General features: G+C 37.1%; 2 protein-coding genes across 6 annotated transcripts in view; one reads left to right on the top strand and one right to left on the bottom strand.

Annotated features, from left to right (window-relative positions):
* The window catches only part of Flo2 (flotillin-2), a 176078-nt gene that overhangs the window by 42982 nt on the left and 109473 nt on the right, over window positions 1–23623 (top strand). The window lies entirely within an intron of this gene.
* LOC143358619 (glucose dehydrogenase [FAD, quinone]) lies at window positions 5735–17920 on the bottom strand. Of its 3 annotated transcripts, none has more exons than XM_076795903.1 (4): window positions 17737–17920; window positions 9559–10686; window positions 9068–9251; window positions 5735–8230 (listed from the first exon to the last, which is right to left on the bottom strand). In XM_076795903.1, the coding sequence occupies exons 2-4, from the start codon at window positions 9961–9963 to the stop codon at window positions 6921–6923; spliced, it is 1899 nt and encodes a 632-aa protein (XP_076652018.1). In that variant the 5' UTR covers window positions 9964–10686; window positions 17737–17920; the 3' UTR covers window positions 5735–6920. The 3 variants fall into 3 exon arrangements, with proteins under 3 accessions (XP_076652018.1, XP_076652019.1, XP_076652020.1); XM_076795904.1 differs by lacking the exon at window positions 17737–17920 and adding an exon at window positions 17180–17315; XM_076795905.1 differs by lacking the exon at window positions 17737–17920 and adding an exon at window positions 14589–14811.

Below are 23623 nucleotides of genomic sequence, written 5' to 3' on the forward strand. Positions count from 1 at the left end.
AGCTCGACGTTAGAAACTCTAAGTTTCAGCTCAATCAATGAATATCATAATAATGATTAATGAGCCCAATACTTTGAGTAAGATCAAAGGATTTTATTTCATGCCAGATTATTAAAATCAAATATTTTATTTTGTGTTTCAGATTGCTAAAATGAAAATATTTTATTTTGTGACCTAGATTCTCGAAATAAAAGTATGCTATTATATGTTTCAAATGCTTGAGATAAGGATTTTATTTTGTGATTTAGATTGCCAAAATAAAAATATTTTATTTTGTGGTTTTAAATTGTCGAAATAAGAATATTTTACTTTATGGTTTAGATTGTCAAAATGGAAATATTTTACTGTGTAAATTATATATCCGATTTGAAATACTACTTTCCAAGGCAAATAAAATTTAAACTATTAAATACTAAATAATAAAATTCTCCACCTCTGAAACCAACACATCCCCTGAATAAAATATATTTTTTTCAAGCACGCGAATTGGGATTCTCCGCGCAACGCATTCTCGTCTTTCTCTTTGCTTTCTTGGAGTGAGTTAAGAAGCCCCATATCCAACCACGAACTTTCTCTCGCCTACTCTACGGTCTACGTGGCATCGAGGGCCCAATGTCGCATAACTATTGTGCATTTGATTGAACGCTTGCATTACATGCACATACCGGACACGCCGTTTCAGTGGCATAATGGTTAGAAAATATCAAAATATCAAGTTCCTTATTCCACATACATTTCAAATTTACACTTAACTAGTTAAGTCCCGAGTAACGAAACAACATAATTTTTACATAAACCATTATGTGAGCCGTTTATTATGAAAGTGGGTCAGCTCCACTTAAACTCTGATCTGCCGGGCAACTTTACGGGACCCATAAACTCTTGGCCCACTCAAGAACAATGTCAAGCCGAATAGGTACCGTCATCCGCAATACGTCGAAAGCGGTCCCTGTACCGTCGTCTTATATCGAAAGAAAACTGTACTGCTGTGAATTCTGCTTATTGCGCGTATTGGTTACCGGGCATAATGATAAAAAAGATAACGCGTGTGTTTATTCCTAGAGCACTATTAACGTAAAAATACTGATCAACTTGAGGTGATAGGTCGTGATACTCGTTTCCGTTATAAATGTTTTGTAAACAACAAAGCAGCAATGCAGCAAATAGCAAAGCATGTCGGTCAATAGAACAACATTCACCTTTATATCCTGCTAATGGTAGCACTGATAGCACCTCGACCACACTGTGCTCGTTTGATAGTGAGTACTCATTGTCGCACTAATTAGTAACAACCTTAATTACAAATTCTCATGAGCTTGCCATCAGGAAGTGATCGTCGGAAGTGCGTGGGAGTGACGTCCTTTTTTCTGATGCATGTCGCCGAACGGTTTCTCTTCGACATTCTTATTCGAAGCACATTACGATAAGAGCTCGGTCGAGCACTATAGAAAGCGGGGAACCATCTCGACATGTAAATTAAATGGTTCCACCTTCCAAAGTCTAAAATATGACGAGCAGCTATTCCAATACGAAAATATATTTTCGCTTTCCCTGACGCAAGCTAATGATACAAATGTGCATTCAACTGTTAAACATATTGTGTTCACAGACACTCAACAGAATTTTAAATAATAATGAATCGTGTGCGTACCTTATAATTACTTTCTCTCTCATATTTTCCTAGTTTAATTAAGCTTGGGGCTGTGAATTCTCATAAACAATTGTACGTTGCTATCGTGCATATTTAAATATAATATTCCTTTTAATGGAGATGACACGCTGAGAATGCAGGTCTGGTGTCATTTAACGGGTGTACTATTTTAAAAATGTCCAAAAATTGACTTTTCTTTTCACACATTTTTTGACATTTTGAATATTAATGGTTGATGATATAACACGTTCAATACGTAAAACTTGGAAAGCAGAATTTTTCGAAACCTTCCAAATTTTTGGCAGGCAAGCATTTTTGGATGTTTTTGTTAGGGATCTTCCTTATCGATTAAGAATGATGGTAATGAGAAACTGGCAAGTTGTGTTTGCAATGTAACACGTTCAGAGTTCGCTAGGCACGTGCTCCACTTTAAACCCACTTGATCAGAAAATAAAAAACAAAATATTGTAAAAACCGTTTTCAATCCATAATTTATGTATCTGTATGGATCGGTAATTTGTAAAACATAATTGTGATATATACACGGTGACCGGTTTTAATCTTTAAATGAGTAGCTGTAATAATGATAATGACGACCTGATAATGCTGTAGTCGATGCAACTTGATATTTTCTAAAAATAAACAATAATAAACTATCTATGGCAAAAAATGATTATTTTAGCAGATATCTTTATCTGAGAAGAGAAGGGGTCGTACAAGCCATACAAATCTGTGTTATGGAAAGGAATTTGTCCCGTCCATGAAAAGTAAACTCAAATTTACAACTATAAAAATTATAACAATAAAACCAGATGAACTGAACTCACCTATTTTTAGCTACGAAAAAACTAAGTGATAAATAATATTTTTTCTAAAAACTAAATAAGAATATTTTAGTTTTATTATTCATTGACAGCGTATTCAGCCACCTCTATTTTTCATAACCTCTGACCACCGTTTTGATATAGATTTATGCTGTTGCTTAATTGTTCTCTGATTTAAACACTCCCACTTTCCTTCGATGCAAATTTTTAATGTTTACCCACTGTTATATATCTCGTAGCGGGATTCTAAACCTCTGCATCGGTAGAGATCTATTTAAAAAATGGTCCGCATAAACGTCCTTGACCCTTCGCTTCAAGGTCAAATTTGTTTTTTTATTGCATCATATAGTACTCATCGCGACGAACGAAAGCCTCGCAGGAACCATGGGTGCCAAGTGAACCGTTCTCTTAAAAAACGACTTTAAAGTTTCGAAAACTATTTTATTTCATATGTCTACAGTGTGATCCAAAGTAGTATGAATGTGGAGGGGGTGATTCTACACGAGAAAATAAGTCGAACATATAGAATAAATTTTCTCCATTTGACGCCTCGTTTTCAAGAGATTAGAGTTTGAAAATTCGGCGAACACGCGCGCTGTTGATCGTCTGACGCGGCTGATCATGACCTACCAGATCTACTTCTTGGTAATGCTAGGCGCGCGGACTTGTCGGATTTTCAAAGACAATTTTCTCGAAAACGAGGCGTCAAATGAAAAAACTTCATCCTATCTTTTCGACTAATTTTCTTAATTAGTTCGTTACTTCTTTGCCAAGATATACCGATGTTTTAATATCGCGTGCTGTTCCTTGTGACCTGCATTTAGCCTACTGCCCTGCAATTTTCGACGTAAGTTATTAAACAACGCGACAAAAAGTTCCATTCCTCTAGCCATGCGACCACACAACGAAATGGCACATTCTATGTGGCTAATTAGTTTGAAAAATGTGGCATTTCGGTACCACGAACAGGTTTTCGTTGCCTAATAATGATGACGAAACCTCGCGTTAAAAGACACACGCGAGCTTTAGCGCGCAATTATTCACGAATCCAAGCGTCTATGATGCAAAAGATTAGGTCATTTAGAATATCTGCGCCCGCAGGTTTCGGGCAGGTGTGTGTCTAACAGCACGTAGCATTTTATGCGAGTGTCCGAATGATCGGGGATTTCTTGTTAAACGTCAGACAGGTTATGCAACTCGCAGCTGGTGAAATGTACTTTCATTCGGCCGACGAATCGGTGCGATGTGTTCAAGGACGTTCAAGGGACACGCGAGCGGTCGCGGAATTTGGAGTTGCGAATCAAAAGTAGTTTTTCCATCGTTGTCGATGGCATTTCCATTCGAAACAATTTATTTTTGATTTTTCTTGTTTTTTTTTTCTTTTGGTTTAAATTAAGTTTTAACGTTGCTTCGACATCGAAGGTCATCAGCAACGTTGCACAGTTGTCCGAAAATTTCTATCTCATTGGCTGGTAATTTGTTATCTTACAATCTCCGATTGTTGAATTTGTAACCATAGTTATGTAATTTATACACAGGGCGAACAAATATTCGAAAAGAATGAAAGAGGAAAAAGTAATACTGTTTTTTGCAAACAACGTAATGGCGTATGCAATTTCTTTTGTATTTGTACTATTTTTTTGGAAATGAAGGTGACCTTCAATTTTTTAAGTGGAATGCTACACATCTTTTTATATTATACGCAAGAGTGTGTCGACACAAATTCATTGGTTTACGACAGAATGAAAGTCCAACTAAAAATAGTATTAATAATTGAACAATAAAATATTAGAATGACTAACACAGGAAATAAAGTCTCTTTAATAAATTATTGATTTCAGTGACGTTCGAGCGCTTATGTGCATTTGTTTTATTTACACGTTTTAATACAATGACTGATGGAGACTGTTCATAATATTCACTGGTACGTAAATAACTACAAACGAGTTTAATAATTTGTTACAACAATCACTGACATCAGACAAATGTCGAAATCGAGTTATTTCATCTTATGACGCATCTAAGAAAGCGTGGATGCATTATCTTCACTATAATAGTAGGGCGATGGTAACGTAATCGAAAATTACTTCCTGACATATGTCGGTGGTACAATTTTCTACTGTAACGTTACATTAACCGTGATAGCAATCGCGAATTTATACTTTTTTCTCATTCCGCTCTAAGTGCCTAGTCTTATCTTACCAACTTCTTTCTTACTTGTTAAACTGTTTGCTAGAAAGCAACAAAACTTTTTCAAACTAAAAAAAAATTCTTGGAAAAATTGCAATTTGGATTTTGTATTACTGCAATTATAAAATTACAATTTGTATCTTTATACTACTGAAATATTAACACATTGTTCTAGCACACGAGAATTAAAAAATTATCTTGAATCTTGCAAACATTTTTACAAAGTCCAGCTGTTCTGTATTGAATGATCTATAGATTGCCGAGATTTATAAAAATATTTTTACAAAGTAAATTATTTTACTTTTTCACTTCTGTCATCGAGTATGTATAAATTTTAATGGATTTCTTTGGCTTTCAATTAAAATTAAACTCATGAAATGGAACAACATCACAATTTGTTTCCAAATGTATTAAACTTAATTCGGCAAAAACGGTTTAACATTGCCTGCGACTGTTTCCAAAATTGAAATATATTTTAATTATTCTATATTTACAATTAAATCTTCGAGAGTTAATATGAGACCAGGTATATTGTTGTATTATATTTTTTCAAAAAATTTATCAGAGTTTAAATATTAACAATTTCTCGAGAATAGAAACTTTAGTGGTCAAACACTTTTTGGATCCACTGTACATGTGTGGTGACTTAAAGGGAAATTCTTTTGGAATGATCTGATACGTATTGTTGATATGTGATGTGAAAGTATACGTCTGAAAAATACTCGACAGGATCCAGTCAAAATTATGCAACTCGCTGCACCGAGGGAAGGGGGGGGGGGGGGGTAGTGTCAACTGCAATAATTCAGTTCCAGTTTTTAAATCGGCCGAAATACTAGTCGATAACTTATGAACGATCCACGGTGGTGCAATACTGCGGTATCGATTATGTTGTAACCTCTGCACATGTAAAAACAAGTTTACCGAAGCACTCCAGCGTTTTTTTCACCCGAGAAGACAGTGTCGAATAAATTAAACCTGAAACTTTCGTACCCCGGGGAAACGGAGAATGTTGTTTTTAACATTTTTTCGTTTCCGTTTGCATGATCGCGTGATCGTAGGATTTTTCGAAAATTTCACCGGAAAGAATTGAAACAATGGAAAGAATTCTTCAGCATGTTATTATTAAAATTAAATAATGAAAGGTACCGTATAGGACACAGTTTGACACCTTATCATCTAACAATTTGATTGTTCAAATGGTAAGATAAATATACAGAAGTAGACTTATGCTATTCATTCTATCAACAAGTTCGGTAGAGGGAAGCAATAAATATTATATAACTGCTTAACGATTTTAGGGTGACTGCGTCATTCTTGATCCTAGGACACTCCATATAAATTACAATCATCATACTGCATTCTAATTAACTATTATACAATTAAAATAAAATCACGTCGGTTTATTGACGACCATTTTTGATATTGTTATAGCTTACGTATCCACGATTCCTAACAATAGTTATGTACAAAGGTACACGAGGCTTATATTCTATCAGTTTTGTGGGACACCTTGCACGTTGTAACAATTTATACACGATGGAAATGTGAGTACAAATGAATAATCCATTTAAGCAATTTTTAATATACCGACGCTGTAATAGTTTGGTGGAAAATCTAGTGCAATTTCAATTCAATTCCACGCGGTTACATGTAATATTCGATAAAGTGGACATCTTCAATGATATAGAGCGTGCCCGGGCAACTGGTGGCTCGCGAGCCACACGCGAGTCCTCTTCACACTCCTGAGACCCCCCACCATGCTCCTATTGACCGTGGGGGAAGGGGGCGGGGGCTAGGAACCTATATAGGAGGTTGACTCCATGAGAGATAAAAGCACGGTAGGGTAATATGAAGTGGCCAGTGGTGGGGGAACCTGCACACTGGTAGTGGGGGTCGTGAAGCGATGGCGGGGAAGAAGTTGCCCAGGCCTGCTATAGACCAGTGCTGAGCACGGTTGGGGCCCCTCAAACGCTTGCTTCCCCCACCTATTCATCCATGCACCTCTGTCGCGTTCGCTGGTGTCTCCTGTCTTCGTTGCCCCACCGTATACACCGACAGGCGAAGTGATTAAGTTTTGCCTTAATTTAGGCATATGTGCCCAGCCCTGGTTTAGAGTCAACACGCACTTTCGCGAAATTCTTTGGATTACTCATTTGTATTGTACGGAGCTAGCCTTGTAACATATACAGTCATGTTTAGAGCCGTCATGCTACAAAACCATCTTTTCAAACTGAACCAGTTTTCCAACAAAAATCTTACCAAAAACCACTGTCAGTCACATTGTCTCTCTTTCTTCTCGTCATCCACTGTTTCTTAACCAAATCGGCGCCCTTCTCGCCGATCATAATCACCGGGGCATTGATGTTACCGTTAGTAATCGTGGGCATGATCGACGCATCGATCACCCTCAACCCAGACACCCCATAGACCCTCAGCTCAGGATCAACGACCGCCATAGGATCCGTTCGTGGTCCCATCTTCGCGGTGCAACTCATATGGTAGATCGTCATAGTGTACTGTCTGACAGCACAATCCCAATACTCGTCGGTGAACAAGGGCAAATGCTTACAATTAGGTATGGGCTTGCTATGGAATCTGGATCCGAACCTCTTCATGCTACTCGTCTCCCCGAACGCTATGGAAGCTTTCACACCCTCCCTGAGGACACCCACGTCGTCAGGGTGCGTCAAGTAATTAGGATAGATGAGCGGATGATCCAGCGGATTCTTCGACCTCAACTTAATGTGACCCCGAGATTTCGGTCTGAGGATCATGGGGAAGACCCCGAAAACATCTTTCTCGTTAATCTTCCCAAAAATGTCGTTATAGAAATCGTCCGTCAACCCGTGGGCCGTTTTGATGTGAGTCCCTCCGTCGGAGTTCGTTGACGAGGACGTTAGCATGAGCGATATATCGGGCCAGTCGTCGCTCTGGTTAGCGTACTTCGTGGAGATGAATCCAACCGCCTCCAGGCCCACGTTGGAGGTCAAAGGACCGTCCTCGTTGACGGCATACCTGATCGCAGAGTTGATGTTCACCAAACGGCTCATCACGATGCTCACTTGGTAGTCGATCAGAAAGGCTAAACCGCCCATGGCGATGTGATCCTGCAGGTTCTCGCCGACTCCTGGCAAGTCCTGGATCACGGGAATCCCCACTTGTTCTAGGTGGGCCCTGGGGCCCACTCCCGACAGCATTAACAGCTGAGGGGTGTTAACAGCGCCACCTGAGAGGATCACTTCTTTCCTAGCGTAGACCACCTCTTTGCGACCTTCGCGAATGAATTCGACGCCATAGGCTCGTTTAGTACGAGGGTCTATCAGGACTTTGGTCACGTGGCTGAAGAGGGACAGGTGGAAGTTCTTGCGGAGTTGGATCGGCCGGACGAAGGCTTTCCCAGTGCTGCATCTGGCGCCTCGTCGCATCGTGAACTGGTAGAAGGAAAAGCCTGTTTGTTGCGCACCGTTCACGTCTACTAGGTCGTAGCCCATCTCTTCGCCTGCTTGCAGGAAGGCGACACCCAAAGGGGTATGGTACGGGGCGTTTTGGACCGTCAAGTAACCCCCTGGAAGAGAAATGAAAAGATTTTCAATTATTCGGGTCTAAATTGTAGGTACACTACTGTCCCGTGGTACAGGATCAGTCACCTAACTAGTTTGTCGTTTCTAAACAAATGTCTTAAAGACAAAGCTCAATGGTTCAACGGGGCGCCCACGGCGCCATAAAAATATGTTTTTTTTTTTTTAGAGAAATCAAGGTCACCTTGAGATCTCAGGGTCACCTTAATTTTTTAAGTGGGACCCCTTTTGAAACACCTACGGTGACAGTACTTACTCTTCATCAGGAATTCAGTGACTGTAAGTAGTCAAGGTCATTCAAGGTCACAGACAGAGGAAGACAAATTTCACACTTTATTTTTCAGCCAAAACCTTTGAAAAGGTTTCAAAAATACTTGGAGATAATACAATTTTGAAAATAATTGTTTCTTATTTATAAATTTCGATAAACCGTCGTACCCAATTTTGTTTACCCCTAATTTAGTACACGGGCACTTTTAACTCTTTAACTCAGAAAGTGTCCCTTTTCAATGATCTACTTATGTGTACCATATACATATTTGACTCTGAGTTACAGATGCCAGTTACGCACGCTATCTCTGTCGCCTTATGCTTGATCTACACTTTACATAATCTATTTCTTCTATCGATGTACAGATTACCTCGAACCGGTTTATTAACATGCGATTCGAATCAAGCGTTACAACTGATCTAATTCACAAACGAGGTAACAGATTCTTACCGCGACTACTGTTTACGGGAAAAATCTACGGATTGTATGGTTTATAAAAAAAAATGTGATATAGAAATAATAAACGGTACAGATTTTGGAGATGTTGTCTTACCAGTGGCATGGTACTTGGTGTTCCGAGCTAAGTAGGGATTTCTTTGGTCCTCCGACTTCTTGAAGTAGGGCAGGACATCCTTGTAGCTCCAACCATAATTCCCGAAACTCTCCCATTGGTCGAAATCACGCCGATTCCCTCGAATGTAGAGCATTGTGTTCAGCACGCTCGAGCCACCGAGAACCTGGAATTTTACATTGTGTCATATTCCATTTTCAACCAAATCGCTTATGTTTACAGCAAAATTCGTACACAGTGTGTCCAAAAAGTATTTCAACACGAAATTTTCGATTCTCGAAAAATTGGCAATATATTTGAACTATAATATTTCCATTACAAAAAATAGTATCGGTAACAAAAATCCAAGATCCACTTTTAAAAATTCTGTTCTCCTTTAATTGCAGTCATAATTCAAAATAAAAAATTCACAAAAATCGCGAACCTCAAAAATCTGTTTTTTTTTTCCAAAGAAACCCTTAAAAACCCTTTACCTTTCCCCTGGTCCAGCAACACCTGCGATCGATCATAGCCTGGCACGCCGAATCCTGCGGCTGGGTCCTGTACTGCCAATCCACTTTGCTTTTATGCAAATAAAGCGACAGTATCGGCACATCGGTGATCTCGGTCTCGTGTCCGCCAGCCTCCAGCAACAATACCTTCCATTCTGGGTTCTCCGTGAGTCGATTAACAACCACGCTACCGGCCGACCCACCCCCGACCACAATGAAATCATACTCTTTCATTAAATTCTTCGTTACCTTCGGCTGGTTCTCCGGATCCATTAGATCGTAATGAAAATACGCTATCGCCGCAATCAATATGGGAACTATGGCTACTTTGCCAAGAAGCAGCGTCGCGCCTTTTATGGCTATCGTGGTCGCTGTCACGATCCCCATGGCTCTGCTATTTTTATTTCAGAAATTAGGACAATCGTCTGCCCAAAAATCCTTTCTTTCTTTCCAAAAGAATTCTGAACATTCAATGAAAAAGAATAGATTTCGTAACAAATATTCTTTCCTGAATTGTTCAATGCGATTTTGTGTATTTTCTCATTTATAATGAAATCCGATAGCTTCCAAAGATTCAATCTTTAGAATATTTTATTTTCTCATTTTTAACGTTTCGGTGGTACGCAGACAAATTTAGGTGATAGAATTGTTCAAGATAATTCGTTTAACGCTTGTCCAAGGTGACATCGATTACTCGTCAACCGTCTACGATCAATTTGGTATTCTGCCGCGGAGGTACAATTTCCAAGTTGTTTCCTCTTTCATAAAGTGATTGGAACAATCAAGATTCCATGAAATTCGATCAGGCATTAATGTGATAAATTTATTGCTCGACAGCCGAATGAAACAGGTTCCCAGAAAGTGGTAGCGATCTCATGCCGGGTATATGTCAGTGCGACGCCGGCACTGGGTCAAGTCATTATAGCTCTTTGTCTTCGGATGTAGAACAAGTGAACGATTTTCGTTGCTCCTGATCGGTTCTCTTCGAGCCATAAAAAGGGATGGACTTGCATCTGCGAGAATGTCCTTAATGCGGTCTCGCGGAGGCAATGAACTGGAAGTGCCGGCTTATGTCGTCCGATGATTCCTTTTACGGCTTCCCGAGGGCATCTGTAATAACAGAGAACATGCATCGTGAATAACGGAGGAAAAAATGATTTTCTAATTTCTGGAGAAACTTCTAAAGTCAAGTATACTGGTCGCTTATCGAAGCAAGGTCACGGGTTGCGAGACGTAGCAGCCACTTAGGAATGGTTCTCTCTTTAATGATTACAGCAGCCGCGACAGTAATACACTGATGTTTGTAATAACTTTTGAACTAGTGATCTCCTGGAATTGAAACTTGGATTCTCGGCATTTTCTCTAAAAAATCTACGGGATTATATAAAAAAAAGTTAAAAATTTCTGGTTTCCTGAGGTAAAGTTTAACCGCTGATTTTATATGCAAATTATCGGGTGACCATATTTGTATTATTAAGGCAGTTGTATCTCATTATTATTATCAACGAATAGTTTTGTTCGGATTTTTCAAATTAGGATTTTTTCAAAATTCGAAAACATGCATATTAGTCATGGAAGTTTTATAGGTAGCATTTTTGTATAGTAGTGAGCTGTTGTCGAAAGCAATGTTCATAATTTTCTCAGATTTCGTTTTAGTGCATCGTGGTTAATAAAATTAAAAATCAATTTTTCTACGATGTATTTTTTACTTTTCGTTATATCGAAGGGACGCTACGACCTAGGGACATAAAAGTCGGTAATCAGACCGAAAAAAAAGGGTCGCGAGGTTTGCCGCACAGTCATGAGGGGAACGACGTCTCTTGCGGCCATTCTTGTTTGTGCTCTTGTGGTGATCGGACAGAAATTAAAATGAAGTGTGTTGCAGTGAACCAGCCGTTTAAATCCATTTCCTCTCGATTATAGTAGGTACGTTATGAAATATTGAACACTTCTATACTCGGTGAAACAATAAGCATTGCATAAAAATTCAAACTTAATTTCTTGAAAACGAAATTGCAAAACAAAAATTGTTATAATGTATTTTCGTTGTGTGCTGTATTCTTGTTGCAAAACGTATAAGGTTGTAGGAATTTTAACTCTGACTTTTGGGAACGTAAGTGTGTGGTAAACATTGAGCAATTTTTTGTGTTTTCGACTTTCGTCAAGGGAAATTTAGGGCAGATTGGCTCATTTTTCATGGGATAGTATCATGGGTTTCCAAGAGATAGCCAAGGAATGTATGTAGGAGGCTGTCTTTTGATACCCTTGCTGATTATACAGAATTATGTCTCTAACACGATGTTCAGAACATTCATCGGATTAACTGATATAAACTATGTAACTAACGTCCCATGATGAAATATCATTTTTTAAAACCTGGCAGACTATTTCTATTTACTGTTTTTATGTATTATTTCTTTAGATTTTTTTTTTTGTTAGTATAACTAGTATTATTCACAAGAATATTTATTAAGCATTGCATAATCCATTATTAAATTTTATTATTTATTATAGCATATCATTTCCTATTTTTAAAGATAAACCTTGCCTTTCATAACCTCCAATTTTGGGGACCATTTTGGGAACATTAACGTGGACGATTGTTGATAAAAGAAAACGATAGAAAACTACCTCACATGTAAATTTTCCATTATTAAGTTCTGAATTGGTAGAAAATTTCCATGTTCATTATTATTATTTTATTCAATTTCCATGTTTATTAAGCTGGAATTGCATTGACCAGATAGTTCTTATTTATTTATTGTTTTCCTTATTATCTTAATTACTTTCAACTTATTAAGATTGTTAATGGAGAAAAGAAAGTTTTATATGGCTACGGTTTTTTGCAATTGATGTCGACCATTTTTATTTTGCTATACTTCTAATGTAAGTTTTTATGGTAAGAATAAAAAATCCATTAACTTTTATTAATACATACAATTTCTTTAAAATGTCAGAATAATCATCTTCAACTAATGCAGAAAAAATAGTTTTTTAAACAATTTCGTTTTCTTACAATTCTGGCAAAAAAAAACGTTGCACAAAGATTCACAGCCTAACTGTTGCTTTTTGTAGTGGTATAAATAGAACTCCATCTCTGCTAAAATGTTTACCCCTTTACATGATGTAAGATGTATTTAAACATTTCGTTTGTGTCTATGTGTTTTTAAGAGGCACACAAACTTGCTGAAGAATGTTTGATGTTTCAAGTATCCATCAAATTAACTGCGTGGGCGGTAGACATACTGAATTCTTAAACAATTAGCAAGTCTTCAATATTCGAGTGTGCATAGGTGTTAAGGTTTGCAACCTCGCGCTAACTAAGGATTTAGTTCTTCAATTTGATATAAATATATTTAAAAGAGAAACAAAACTTTACTTAATGAGATAATCATCTGTAATCATAGTAATCAAAATTAATTAGCAATATATAATTTTTTCCTTTAAATGTTATTTAAGGCTTCGTGTTTTTTAAAGGAGAAAATGGTTTAGAACAAACTATATACAATAAACGAACTTTCTGTAAATATAACTTTGATTAAATTCAAATCACATTGTATTAATAAGGAGCGACCCAAGGTAGAAATCAGAATGTCATTGTGAAGATAAAGTACCAAAAATTTTTGTCTAATTTAGTTTTTCTTCAGTTTCTAATTTAAATTATTTTTGGTTTTATTTTCTTTTTTACCGCGAAGGGGTCCTCTGCAAAGCGCATGCCTAAGTCCGCCGCTGTCTATTACAGTTTATAGGCTGTTTGATATACTTGCAATTGACTTTCATAATGAACGGCATATGTTTTACATATGTGGATACACGTATTGCGATCCTAGTCGGGATTCTGTTATGCAAATAGGTTCATTGCTGACGTGTTCGACACTTGAGGAGAAATTTTGAATGTTACGTAATCGTTTTACTAGCTTCACCGAATTAGCATCGGAATAGTAACACTAATATGTGTTTATTCTCGGTCAGATTAGATACAGTTGTAACGATGTACTTACTCGGAGCCTACAAAATATTTGGCAAACGTCACGTTAAGGAACTTTATGATGCAATAGTAAAAGTTTTTTTTTTATTGGAGTTTCCTATTTTACCAGTGACGTAACATTGAATTAAGTAACAGTTAATAGCGTATTTTTAACATGTTACGGCATGCTAAAATGACATACAATATCGCAGCATTGAGTTCGTCTTCCCTCACAATTAATAGCCGTAATTAGACTGCGGATGTTTATGTAAAATAGACATTTCAAAAATAGAAATTTATTTTCTTCTTTAACATATCAAGCGGGCTGAGAATAACACAACAGCATTTCTAAATTGTTGTAATGTCTGCTGTTTTAAATTACGCTTACTCAATTACGCTTACTCAATCGAATCATTATACAATGCTTAAATTGTAATCTGAATTCTGCTTTTTTTAATGAAAAATTATACGTTTTTAAAATTTGTTTGTCTCATCAAATTCGCCGTTTAACATTTTTTTCAAAATAAATAATGAAGCACGAAGTATGAAACATACAGGGATGCTTTAGACTCTTCACTTAAACAGAGGAAACAGTTTTTCACCGAAAACTTGAAAGTTAGAGAATAAAAAAATTTCGAGTATTTTCCTTTTGCAATTTTCTTGGCCAAATAAAACCACATCTAAAATAATCATCATTACATCCAATACTCAGCAAAAATTTGTGTACGGCATTGAATCGTGTGTGAATACATAACTACCAAAAAGCTTACTTTCCCTGTAACAAATTTCTAGAGTTGTCCTACATTTGGTCTGAATCGAGTAGAGTGCTTAGGGCCTGTGTCGATTCTAATCCGGCCCTGGGCAGCTTTTTTACGATGAGCTAATGACACGGTCGATTAAGATGATCGCGATAGAGCCACTTAGCACGCGTATCAAAGTGTGCACTTTTAACGAGAAACATCATCTAATTCGAGATCGCTTTACACACTGCCGGCCACGGTATTTGGAGACAATAAATGAGAAACTCTGAAACGGCGATTCTCACTTGCATGTTAACCAGCTTCATTCACCAACACAGAGACGAGCGAGCCTCCCCGTTGACAAGGCCTCTTTGCATTTACAACGAGGAACAGAGCACGCGCGGAACAATTTGAAGTAATCTCGCGTCGTCCGCTAGTAGCTTTCTTCTTTCAACAATGCGAACACACCGGTGACATCGTTCATTCGCGATTCGTGGTGTCGATCAAACTTTTTTGGGCGACGCAGCGACACACTTTCTGCCCTTTTGTGAGTCTCGCTGCACGCTGGAAAAATGCAGAATGAAATATTAGGTTGCCGCGTGCGAAGTGTCACCATTGCAATTAACATAATCTGTAATGAACCACAAAGTTTCTGGATTGTATTACGGGTAGTTTTCGGCCGTTCGTCTTCTTCATTTACAATGACCGTCCGTGTGTACATTTTTTAGTTTTCTGCCACCATCGACGAATAGTGCCGTTCATTTACTATCACAATTTTGATTCGAATATCGCATAATGCTGTCTGTCAGTATTGTAAGATTTCGGGAAAAAGACGGAACCGCCAGCGGGAAATCGAACCCGCGACCTCACTGGTGGAAATTGATCGCCTAACGCGCACACCCACGGAACCGTCCAACTTTTCTTAAATTCCATACGTACTTGACTTAGGGGGTCCACAATATGTGTTTATTTCGGTTAAATTTCACCTTGATAAACCAGAAATTTTTAACTTTTTACTGTATGATCCTATAGATCTCGACGAGAAAATCTGAAAAATCGAAGTTTTAAGACGAGGAATTCACTGGTTCAAAAATTATGCGTGTCTAAATTTGAGCGATTACACTTTGTTGAATTATGCTGAAATCGGTGCAACTCGCGAACTTTGAACACTATCAGCAACATTAGGAATATTTTGTTATTGCAACAGGTGGACAGACCGTTGTTAATAAAATTACGAGAATGTTCCTCGACTTTCGATTAAACCTGTGCCGATCAATCTTTCTTGAGCGACGTTGCGTCACACTTTGGTGCGCGACCACTTCGTACTACACGTTTTAAAAATGCAGAGTAAAATAATTTAATTCATGAAATAAACCAATCTAATAAACATATGATAAGTAGAATCGTACATAAAATGTTCTATTTTGCATTTTTTTTTTTCATTTTTGTTCTGTTTTCTTTTATTTAAATTAATCCAATCTCTAACAATAAGTGAGGCTTGTATGGTTGTACATAGTTTAATTCCGAAACATTTTGATTAAAAAATACATGTTTCCAAATCATTGATTCCAATGATGGAATTTCTTGGATCAATAAACTTTATTTGAACAAAGATTGTCTTTCTTTGAAGTCACTGTTTAACATCGGATCAATTTGTTCGGTAGAAAATTATCATTATAATTATTATTTTATTTGTTAAATTTTATATAACCCGCTTAGCAAATTCGCCGGTATTTTATTCAATTAAGTGTATAAATTATTATTATAGTCATACTCTTGCTCGATTACATGTATTAGAAATTTCGAAATTTGAATTTTATGAAAAATTGAAACAAAAGAGAATTGCTTTCATTGATTAAAAGATTCCTTGTCGTAAATATAAACTGTCGAATAAAAAATGTCGAAAAATATTAAATTGAGAAAAAAAAATGTATTAATGTGCCCTGTTGCTCGAGTTTAGGCGTAGCAGTAAACCAACAGAGATCGCGAAAATCATTTGCGCCATACTAGGAGAGAATGTCATTTGTGTGGGAAATACGCAGAACTGGTTTTCTTGTGTCAAGGATGATCATTTTACCATAAATTAGACAGTGGTGTCTAAATTATGTGGTGTCCAATGTATAATTAGGCGTGGACCTAGGACAAACATCTGATTTGCACGAACAGTATTTTTGTACTATGATCTATATTTATGATCATATTCAATATTCTACGATCATATTTTGTAAAATAATCGAAACTTTATCATATTGATCTTAACACAATGATCCCCCACCTCCAAAAACTCAAAAATTGGACTCAATCTCCGACAATCATGAAGCTTGCATTTCGTGATAAAATTAAAAAAATAAACCAAAGAATGCGTTGGAAATGTTTGTTTTTCCAATTATATGCAAGTTTTAATTTCCATGGCTTATTATATGCAAATTAGGATCACAAGAAAAATATATTCCGTTAATTACAATATTTCTTAGAGTGGAAATAAAGAAAAATTAATATTAAACTTTCTATATTAACTCATATTAATTCACAAATCCTATGAAGCTTATTTTATGCAAAATAGGATCGAAAGAAAAATGTATTCCTTCAGTTATAGTATATCTTAGAGTAAAAATAAAGAAAATTTAATATGAATTTTCTTCTTTAACTCACAATAATTCACATATCGTATAGTTGAATTTGTAGTGTAGCATGATTTGAAACATTCCGGAGAAGTCACAAGTTGAACGATTACAAAACATCAGAGTTACAACAGAAAACGTTGTGTTATAGATAAAAAGAATAAAATAGAAACTAGAAAACCGTCATAAATTAGAAGCTTTCTTGGAACTATGTTAGAAGAAAACATCAACAACATACTAAACAGTTTTATCCATTTACCAACAACGATACTCACTGAAACGTGAAAGCTAAACACGATGATAGAGTGGGTTCGCGGAAACTTCTTCGACACGTGTTGCCGGCTAAGCACATGCACCGATGCTTGATGCTTTTATGCTTATTTTATTCAAAAACCCGAAAAATTTTCCATGAAATCCTATAAAACAGATTATTATCAGAAGAATACAAGCACCGTTTTCCAACTTCAACTTCCAATGGGAAAAGTAGTTGGATGCCCCAAAAAAGTATTATTAATTTTAAAATTTTTTTTAAATGCAACAAAGGATCATAAAATAAACGCGATGTTCATTCAAATATAGACATTTCCTCACCAAAAAATAGAGAACCTAATCCTGGCGTTTCTAGGTGTACATATTAATAAAAAATAGTAAGATTTTAATTTTATTTTTGCCGCGAGAAATACTTGTTGTTATATTTAAAATTGAAATTTATATACAGTGAGAAATATGCAGTGTTTTTAAACAATTTTTTATAATTATTAAATATTTTCGGGCCTCTTAAACGTTCATTCGGCCCACATGCAACTCGATTCGTGAATCAAGAAACTTTTACCAGCGAATAACGATGTGTCAGCGGCAATCCTATCGAAGCCACGATGTAATATAGTATCCGGAGCTCCTCTCTCTTTCTCACTCGAACAATTGGTGGCGTGACGGTGCTCTACCGATGATCACCTTGTCTACACGTCTCGATGCCTTACGAAAACGCACCGATCTCGTGGACCACGCACCTCGATCCCGAAACCACGTGAATCGAGACGATCGAGACGATCGAGCAGCTCGCGGACGCAGAGAAAGCGACGGACTGAGTGTTTGAACATTGCGTTCTACGTATAAACAGTGCGCCGGCTACTACCACCACTTTGGTAGCCAGAAAGGCTACCGGCGACATGTACTTGCACCTTTGACCATCGTGATCGGGGTGCCATCAACATTTTTCCGACCTCTTCCATTTCTCCTGTCCTTGGGCCCTATCGCACTTCTTCGCCGCTCATCTTTTTCTCCTCTAATTATCGCCGAGCTCGCCTATCTCTCGGGTACAAAGTCAGTAAAACCAAAATTTTTATGCTCTATTGCAGTTGACCTCGAGTGACCTTGAATGACCTTCAAAATAGTTCATTGCATTCGTCCCGAAACACACTGCCAGAATGTAAATAAACAGTCGTACCGTTCCATTTAGAAAAATGAACAGAGTCGACCTTCGTGTCTCCTTGACGCCTCCATCTATAAACAATTTTTTTAGAACGGATCTAACCTGTCCAGGACTCGATATGTTTGCATGCTTCGTTAATTTTGGGAGTATGTTCGTCGAGTTCATTCACGTTTCGATATGCTTATTGTTAATCCGGCAGCCTCGTTCAACAATTTCAATATGCATGCAAATACCGTAATACCGAAATACCGTAAATTGTAATCGATGCATCACATTTGCAGAAGCTATTCACGAATAAATGTCGAGTAGTACTTTAAGAATGATTGTATTTGCTAACCGCCGACATGCTTAAATTTTTTATTCCCGCTGGCATAATATACGGTTTCGTGTCACGGTGACACACTAAATGGCAAGCTAGTCATTTATATGTTTCAATATTGCGAACAAAAACCGTATGTGCTCTACAATATTATCATTAACGTGAATTAACCAATCGACCTTATTAGTTCAGTAGCTCCCGTCTCCCCGATACAACGAGCAATTATAAATAACATAAGTGGATTTTCGTATTGAGTCATTACTAGACTGTGGATGTGTTTGCATTGATTGCAACACACAGGAGCCAAATAAAAATTGCTAATCCTCTCGCTCTGACGTTAACAATAGGCGGTGTCGAGCGGACAACTTCAAAAGAAGAAGAGAGGATAGCGATTTACTTATTACGAAGCAAATATCGTCGTTTGATAACGGAACAAAGCTGTACAGTGATTTCTCTATATATGTCGCCAAGGTCTGGACGATAAACGTCGCGGAATTATCCCCACTACCGCGGGGTATACTCGGAGAGGCCTCTGATGCCGAGGAGTGTAAACATAACATAGCTCGGGCATGTCTTCTGGACGATACACGACACTGACCAGACCCGTGTTGTTGACATATATCGATTATTCAGTATTACTCATTTAAAGCAGAAATGGAGCCCTCACTATGGCATGGAGTGCTCAAAATAAAACGGAAAAGAATATTAAAGGGTCTCTGTGAGATTGTGTTCAATAATTTAATTGATTTTTGAAGTACCACGACAAAAAGTAACTACTTAAATAAAGGTATTCTAGTAATTTTGTAATTATTGCAATAACAATCGGGAACGACAGTTTTATAAAATTTGTCGAATTTAAATTAATTTAAATTGTTGCAATTTTTATTATTTTTTAATTTGACTAAATTTTCATTGCCGTGTTGTTGCAAAACAGTGTCCACAAAATGTCTGAAGTCTTTACTTTTTCGGTTGATATACTCGAAGTTTGATACACTTAGCTGCTGCTGCAACCGACTGCGACGGTGTACGCGAAAATCATAAAGTTCCCGCGACTGTCAGTGCATCAACGCAGTATCGCGAGGTATTATTAAGCGTCAACGTTACAAAACGGGAAAGGAAACACGCGTGCACCGCTACCGAAAGAAGTATCCGTGAACCGTAGACCTTTTCTTTCGAGCAGAACAGTTATGTGTGAAGTTGCAGCAAGTTCGCGGCGTACTGTTCTCTAATGGGCCGTGTTTGCTCGCAGAAGCAGTCTTGAGCAAATAATTTTGTCGAAAGATACGCATTGTCAACTGAAACCAGTAGTTTACGACGCTTGCACGCAACTATTAATACTTTCTCCGGGCACCGAGTGCGTGAGCAACCGGGGCCGTCTTAGCCAATCAGCATTTTATGTACAGTATCGAAAACCTTAGACAAAGAAAGAAACATTTCTATCGTCAAAATTTTCTTATTTCTTGCTACAGTGAATTCGCGATTAATGTCAGCAACACGGGTCTCGACGTCGTTTATTCTCCAGGAGTTCTTTGATCCGCGCCGAACGTAGAAAAGGACAGCCGAGGAGTGTAAATACATTCGTCCTATATTTTATTAGTCAAAGACACGGCGGCAAATGCTGTCGACGAGATCCTACTATTCTTTGTATTACGTTACACTCTTGTTTCTTGGACCCTCACGGGGTATACCCCGTGGTAGTGGGGATAATTCCGCGACATTTGTCATCCAGACCTCGACGACATATATCATCACGAATTCACTGTAATCCGTTCCTCTATTTTATTTACGCATTTATTTTGTTACTGTGAAAATCTCGATAGAGATTTATGTATACAATACGAGTAAGTGTATAACTGTGTTAAGGTTTACACAGTTTAGCCAATAAACAAAGTAAGCGCGTGCTTAGAGGATAAAGAGAAGGGTGCATCATGGAAATTTTCTGAATTTTACATCTTTCAGATAGGGCACACCTTCAGATATTCCAGTGCCTACTCCAATAACAATATAAAAGTGATAAAAATTAATTTTAAAGCAATATTAATCAGTAAAAATGTTGTATTAGAGTTGCGATAGGTTACGAAATTAGTACTATGATATCGGGTATCAAGTTCATGGCAATTGGTCGATTACCTTCACACACGACCGATCAAAACTTCGTCACGGACCAATGGTTCCTTTGGTCGCCTGGCTCGGTTACGTAATTAATTGGCCAGAAGATGGATCCATTATGTTCTAGGGGACTAGGATCTGGGTCACTCTAATTCTCGGTTTCGCAGGCGGATCAAATTTTTGCGGTGTACGTGGTCTCGTCCTCGAAATCCTTTATCCTCCATTACGTAGAATGACGGACGCGATTAAAAAAGTGGGACACGAATGACTGTGCAGAAGTACACGAAGGATCAGAAACAAGGGAACGATAGTCTTTTTCCTTCAATTTTTTCCATTATTTATTATGTTATTTATAGGCATCATTATCCGCCATTGTGAAATCTGTTACATTTTACGCAATAAATTGCAGATGGAAAAGACATAGTGCAAACGTTATCTGCATAATTGGAGATTCCGTTCTATAATATTTATTGGTTTGCACGTTACTTCTTGTTAATTTTGCAATGCGCTGGATTACGTAATTTGCAGATGATATAATTGTTTCGTGTAATTGTAAATTTTAAAGTTTATCGTACGAACTGTAACATATATGTTTTAGTAATTTGAAAATATCATTATTGGTACATTCGTTAGGTTATTGTTGTGGCACGTGCAGATTTGTAAAATGCTAGGAAACGTACAGATTAACAAGAGTTAATAGTATTTTTTATTTTTAAAATCTGGAGTCTTTTAGTGGCAGGAAATTTTTCTGATTCTAATATTTTTAATTTGCAATTACTAAAATTGTAAAGATGCTTCCATGATTCAATAAATTTATTCCTTTGGGTACGTATTAGAAAAAAAAAATTGCTAAAAATTTGGATGGACCCATTTTTGAAAATAGTCACTTTTAGTGCTCCGATAACCTAGCAAAAATAGAAAAATAAAAGGCAAAACAATGTGTATATAGTATTTTTATTCGCTTCAGAAAAGGTTGATATAACGTTCGATACGCAAGAGGATCGAACGAGTCGATTACGAGACGGACGTTCTCTTTTCTCTCTTTTTTTGCCCACGTGCTATCGATTTCATATTTTCGAGACAGTCGCGGTTTCGAGGAACAGCCTTGCAAAACGTCTTCTGCTTTCTCCGGTTCCTACTGTCCGAGTATCCCTAGTTCCGTCTTCTGCTCGTCTTCGCCCGTATTGCACATCCGATAGAAAAATTTCACTTTCGCCCGGTTGATTTTGAAATCGACCGGTCAGGGTACCTACTTTTCACTCCAATTCCATAATATCGCGTCCGCAGCACGGTAGCACACCATGTCCCGACTTATTCAAAAATTGGGAAAGACCCTTCGAGTGAAAGTTCCCGGGTTTTAATTGGCCGCGACGGCAGACGCTACCGAAACCGAGTCGTGTATTATCGCCATTAGGCGGTGTTTGACGCGGAAATTGTATCGCTCTATTTTGCTTTTTTGTCCAACTATGAAGGTCACCTGAATATCATAGGTGGAATTTGTAATTATAGAGATATTTTTGTTCACATCGTAATTACGAAGAATTATTTTTGCTAACATTGTAATTACACAGAGTTATTTTTGTTTAAATTGTAATTGTATACAGTTATTTTTGTTTACATCGTAATTACAAAGAGTTGGTTTTGTTCACGTTGTAATTGTTCTGAGTTATTTTTGTTTACATCATAATTATAAGGAGTCATTTTAGCTAACATTGTAATTACACAGAGTTGTTTTTGTTTAAATCGTAATTGTAAAGAGTTATTCTTGTTTACATTGTACTTGTTCTTTAAATGATTTCTAAATTTGCATATTCTCCTCTCACTCTTAGTCACGAAGAAAAATGTAACTCCCATTACGGAATGGTTTCTAAAAAAAAGGTTAGATCGTCGTTATCCTATAATCTAGGACCTAGATCGTCGAAGACCCATAGATCATCTTCTAGAATCTCTTTTTTAGATCGCACTTTTTGTCGCATCCTGTGCATATGTATTGTTCCAGAAAAGTGTTCATGTTTTACGAAATTGCATTTGATGCATAATAGATCGAGCCTTTTTGTTACAAGGTTGCACGTTATTTCTCATGCTTCTTGCTCATGCTTAATTAACAAGAAACACAAAGCAGAGCAGGACAAGTCTGACAAGTGAATGCATCTAGTGCAAAAAGATTTTTGCATTAGTCTTGCACTGTTAAATATTCTCGTAATTGTCCACATTCCACGTTACGTTGTCCGAGGAAGTTGACCGAATAAATATTTTTTATTGTTGATTCGTAATTATTGGTCCAAGAGGCATTGTGCATTTTTCTGCGAATTTTGTTGCAAAATTTCAAATTTCTTCTTCCTTCATGATGACTTTTTGTCGCACAACCATGTCACATCATGGTTGACATTGTAGCACAATCATGGTTGACATTTTCTTGAAAACTTCGATTGCTTTTGAATAAAAAATAACAGTTTCATTTTTGTGTGAACAAATCTTTTTTCGGATGAAATTAAACAACTACATCTGAAACGACAGGGGAGCCATAAATATTAAAAAGTGATTTATTTATAGTTTGATTGGTCGTAGAGACTTTCCAAAATTTATAAAGTGCATTGCAATTCAATTTTGCAAAATTTCGAAATCATTCGTGAACTTTTATCAAAGACTACATTGACATTGTTAAAATGTCTACTAAATTATACGACACGTAAATCCTTGAAATTTGTTCGAAATAATGTAATATATCAATGTGTATAAATGCATTCAACGAAAACGTAAATTCTCTGCCGCAGTCTAATTAGTAGGTTATTGGAGTAATCATTGGCAGCCTCGAGGGTTCATAATTTAATTTACAGTGGAGTATCGATTATCTCAACA

The sequence above is a fragment of the Halictus rubicundus genome, chromosome 11, assembly GCF_050948215.1.
Source record: "Halictus rubicundus isolate RS-2024b chromosome 11, iyHalRubi1_principal, whole genome shotgun sequence".
NCBI lineage: Eukaryota > Metazoa > Arthropoda > Insecta > Hymenoptera > Halictidae > Halictus > Halictus rubicundus.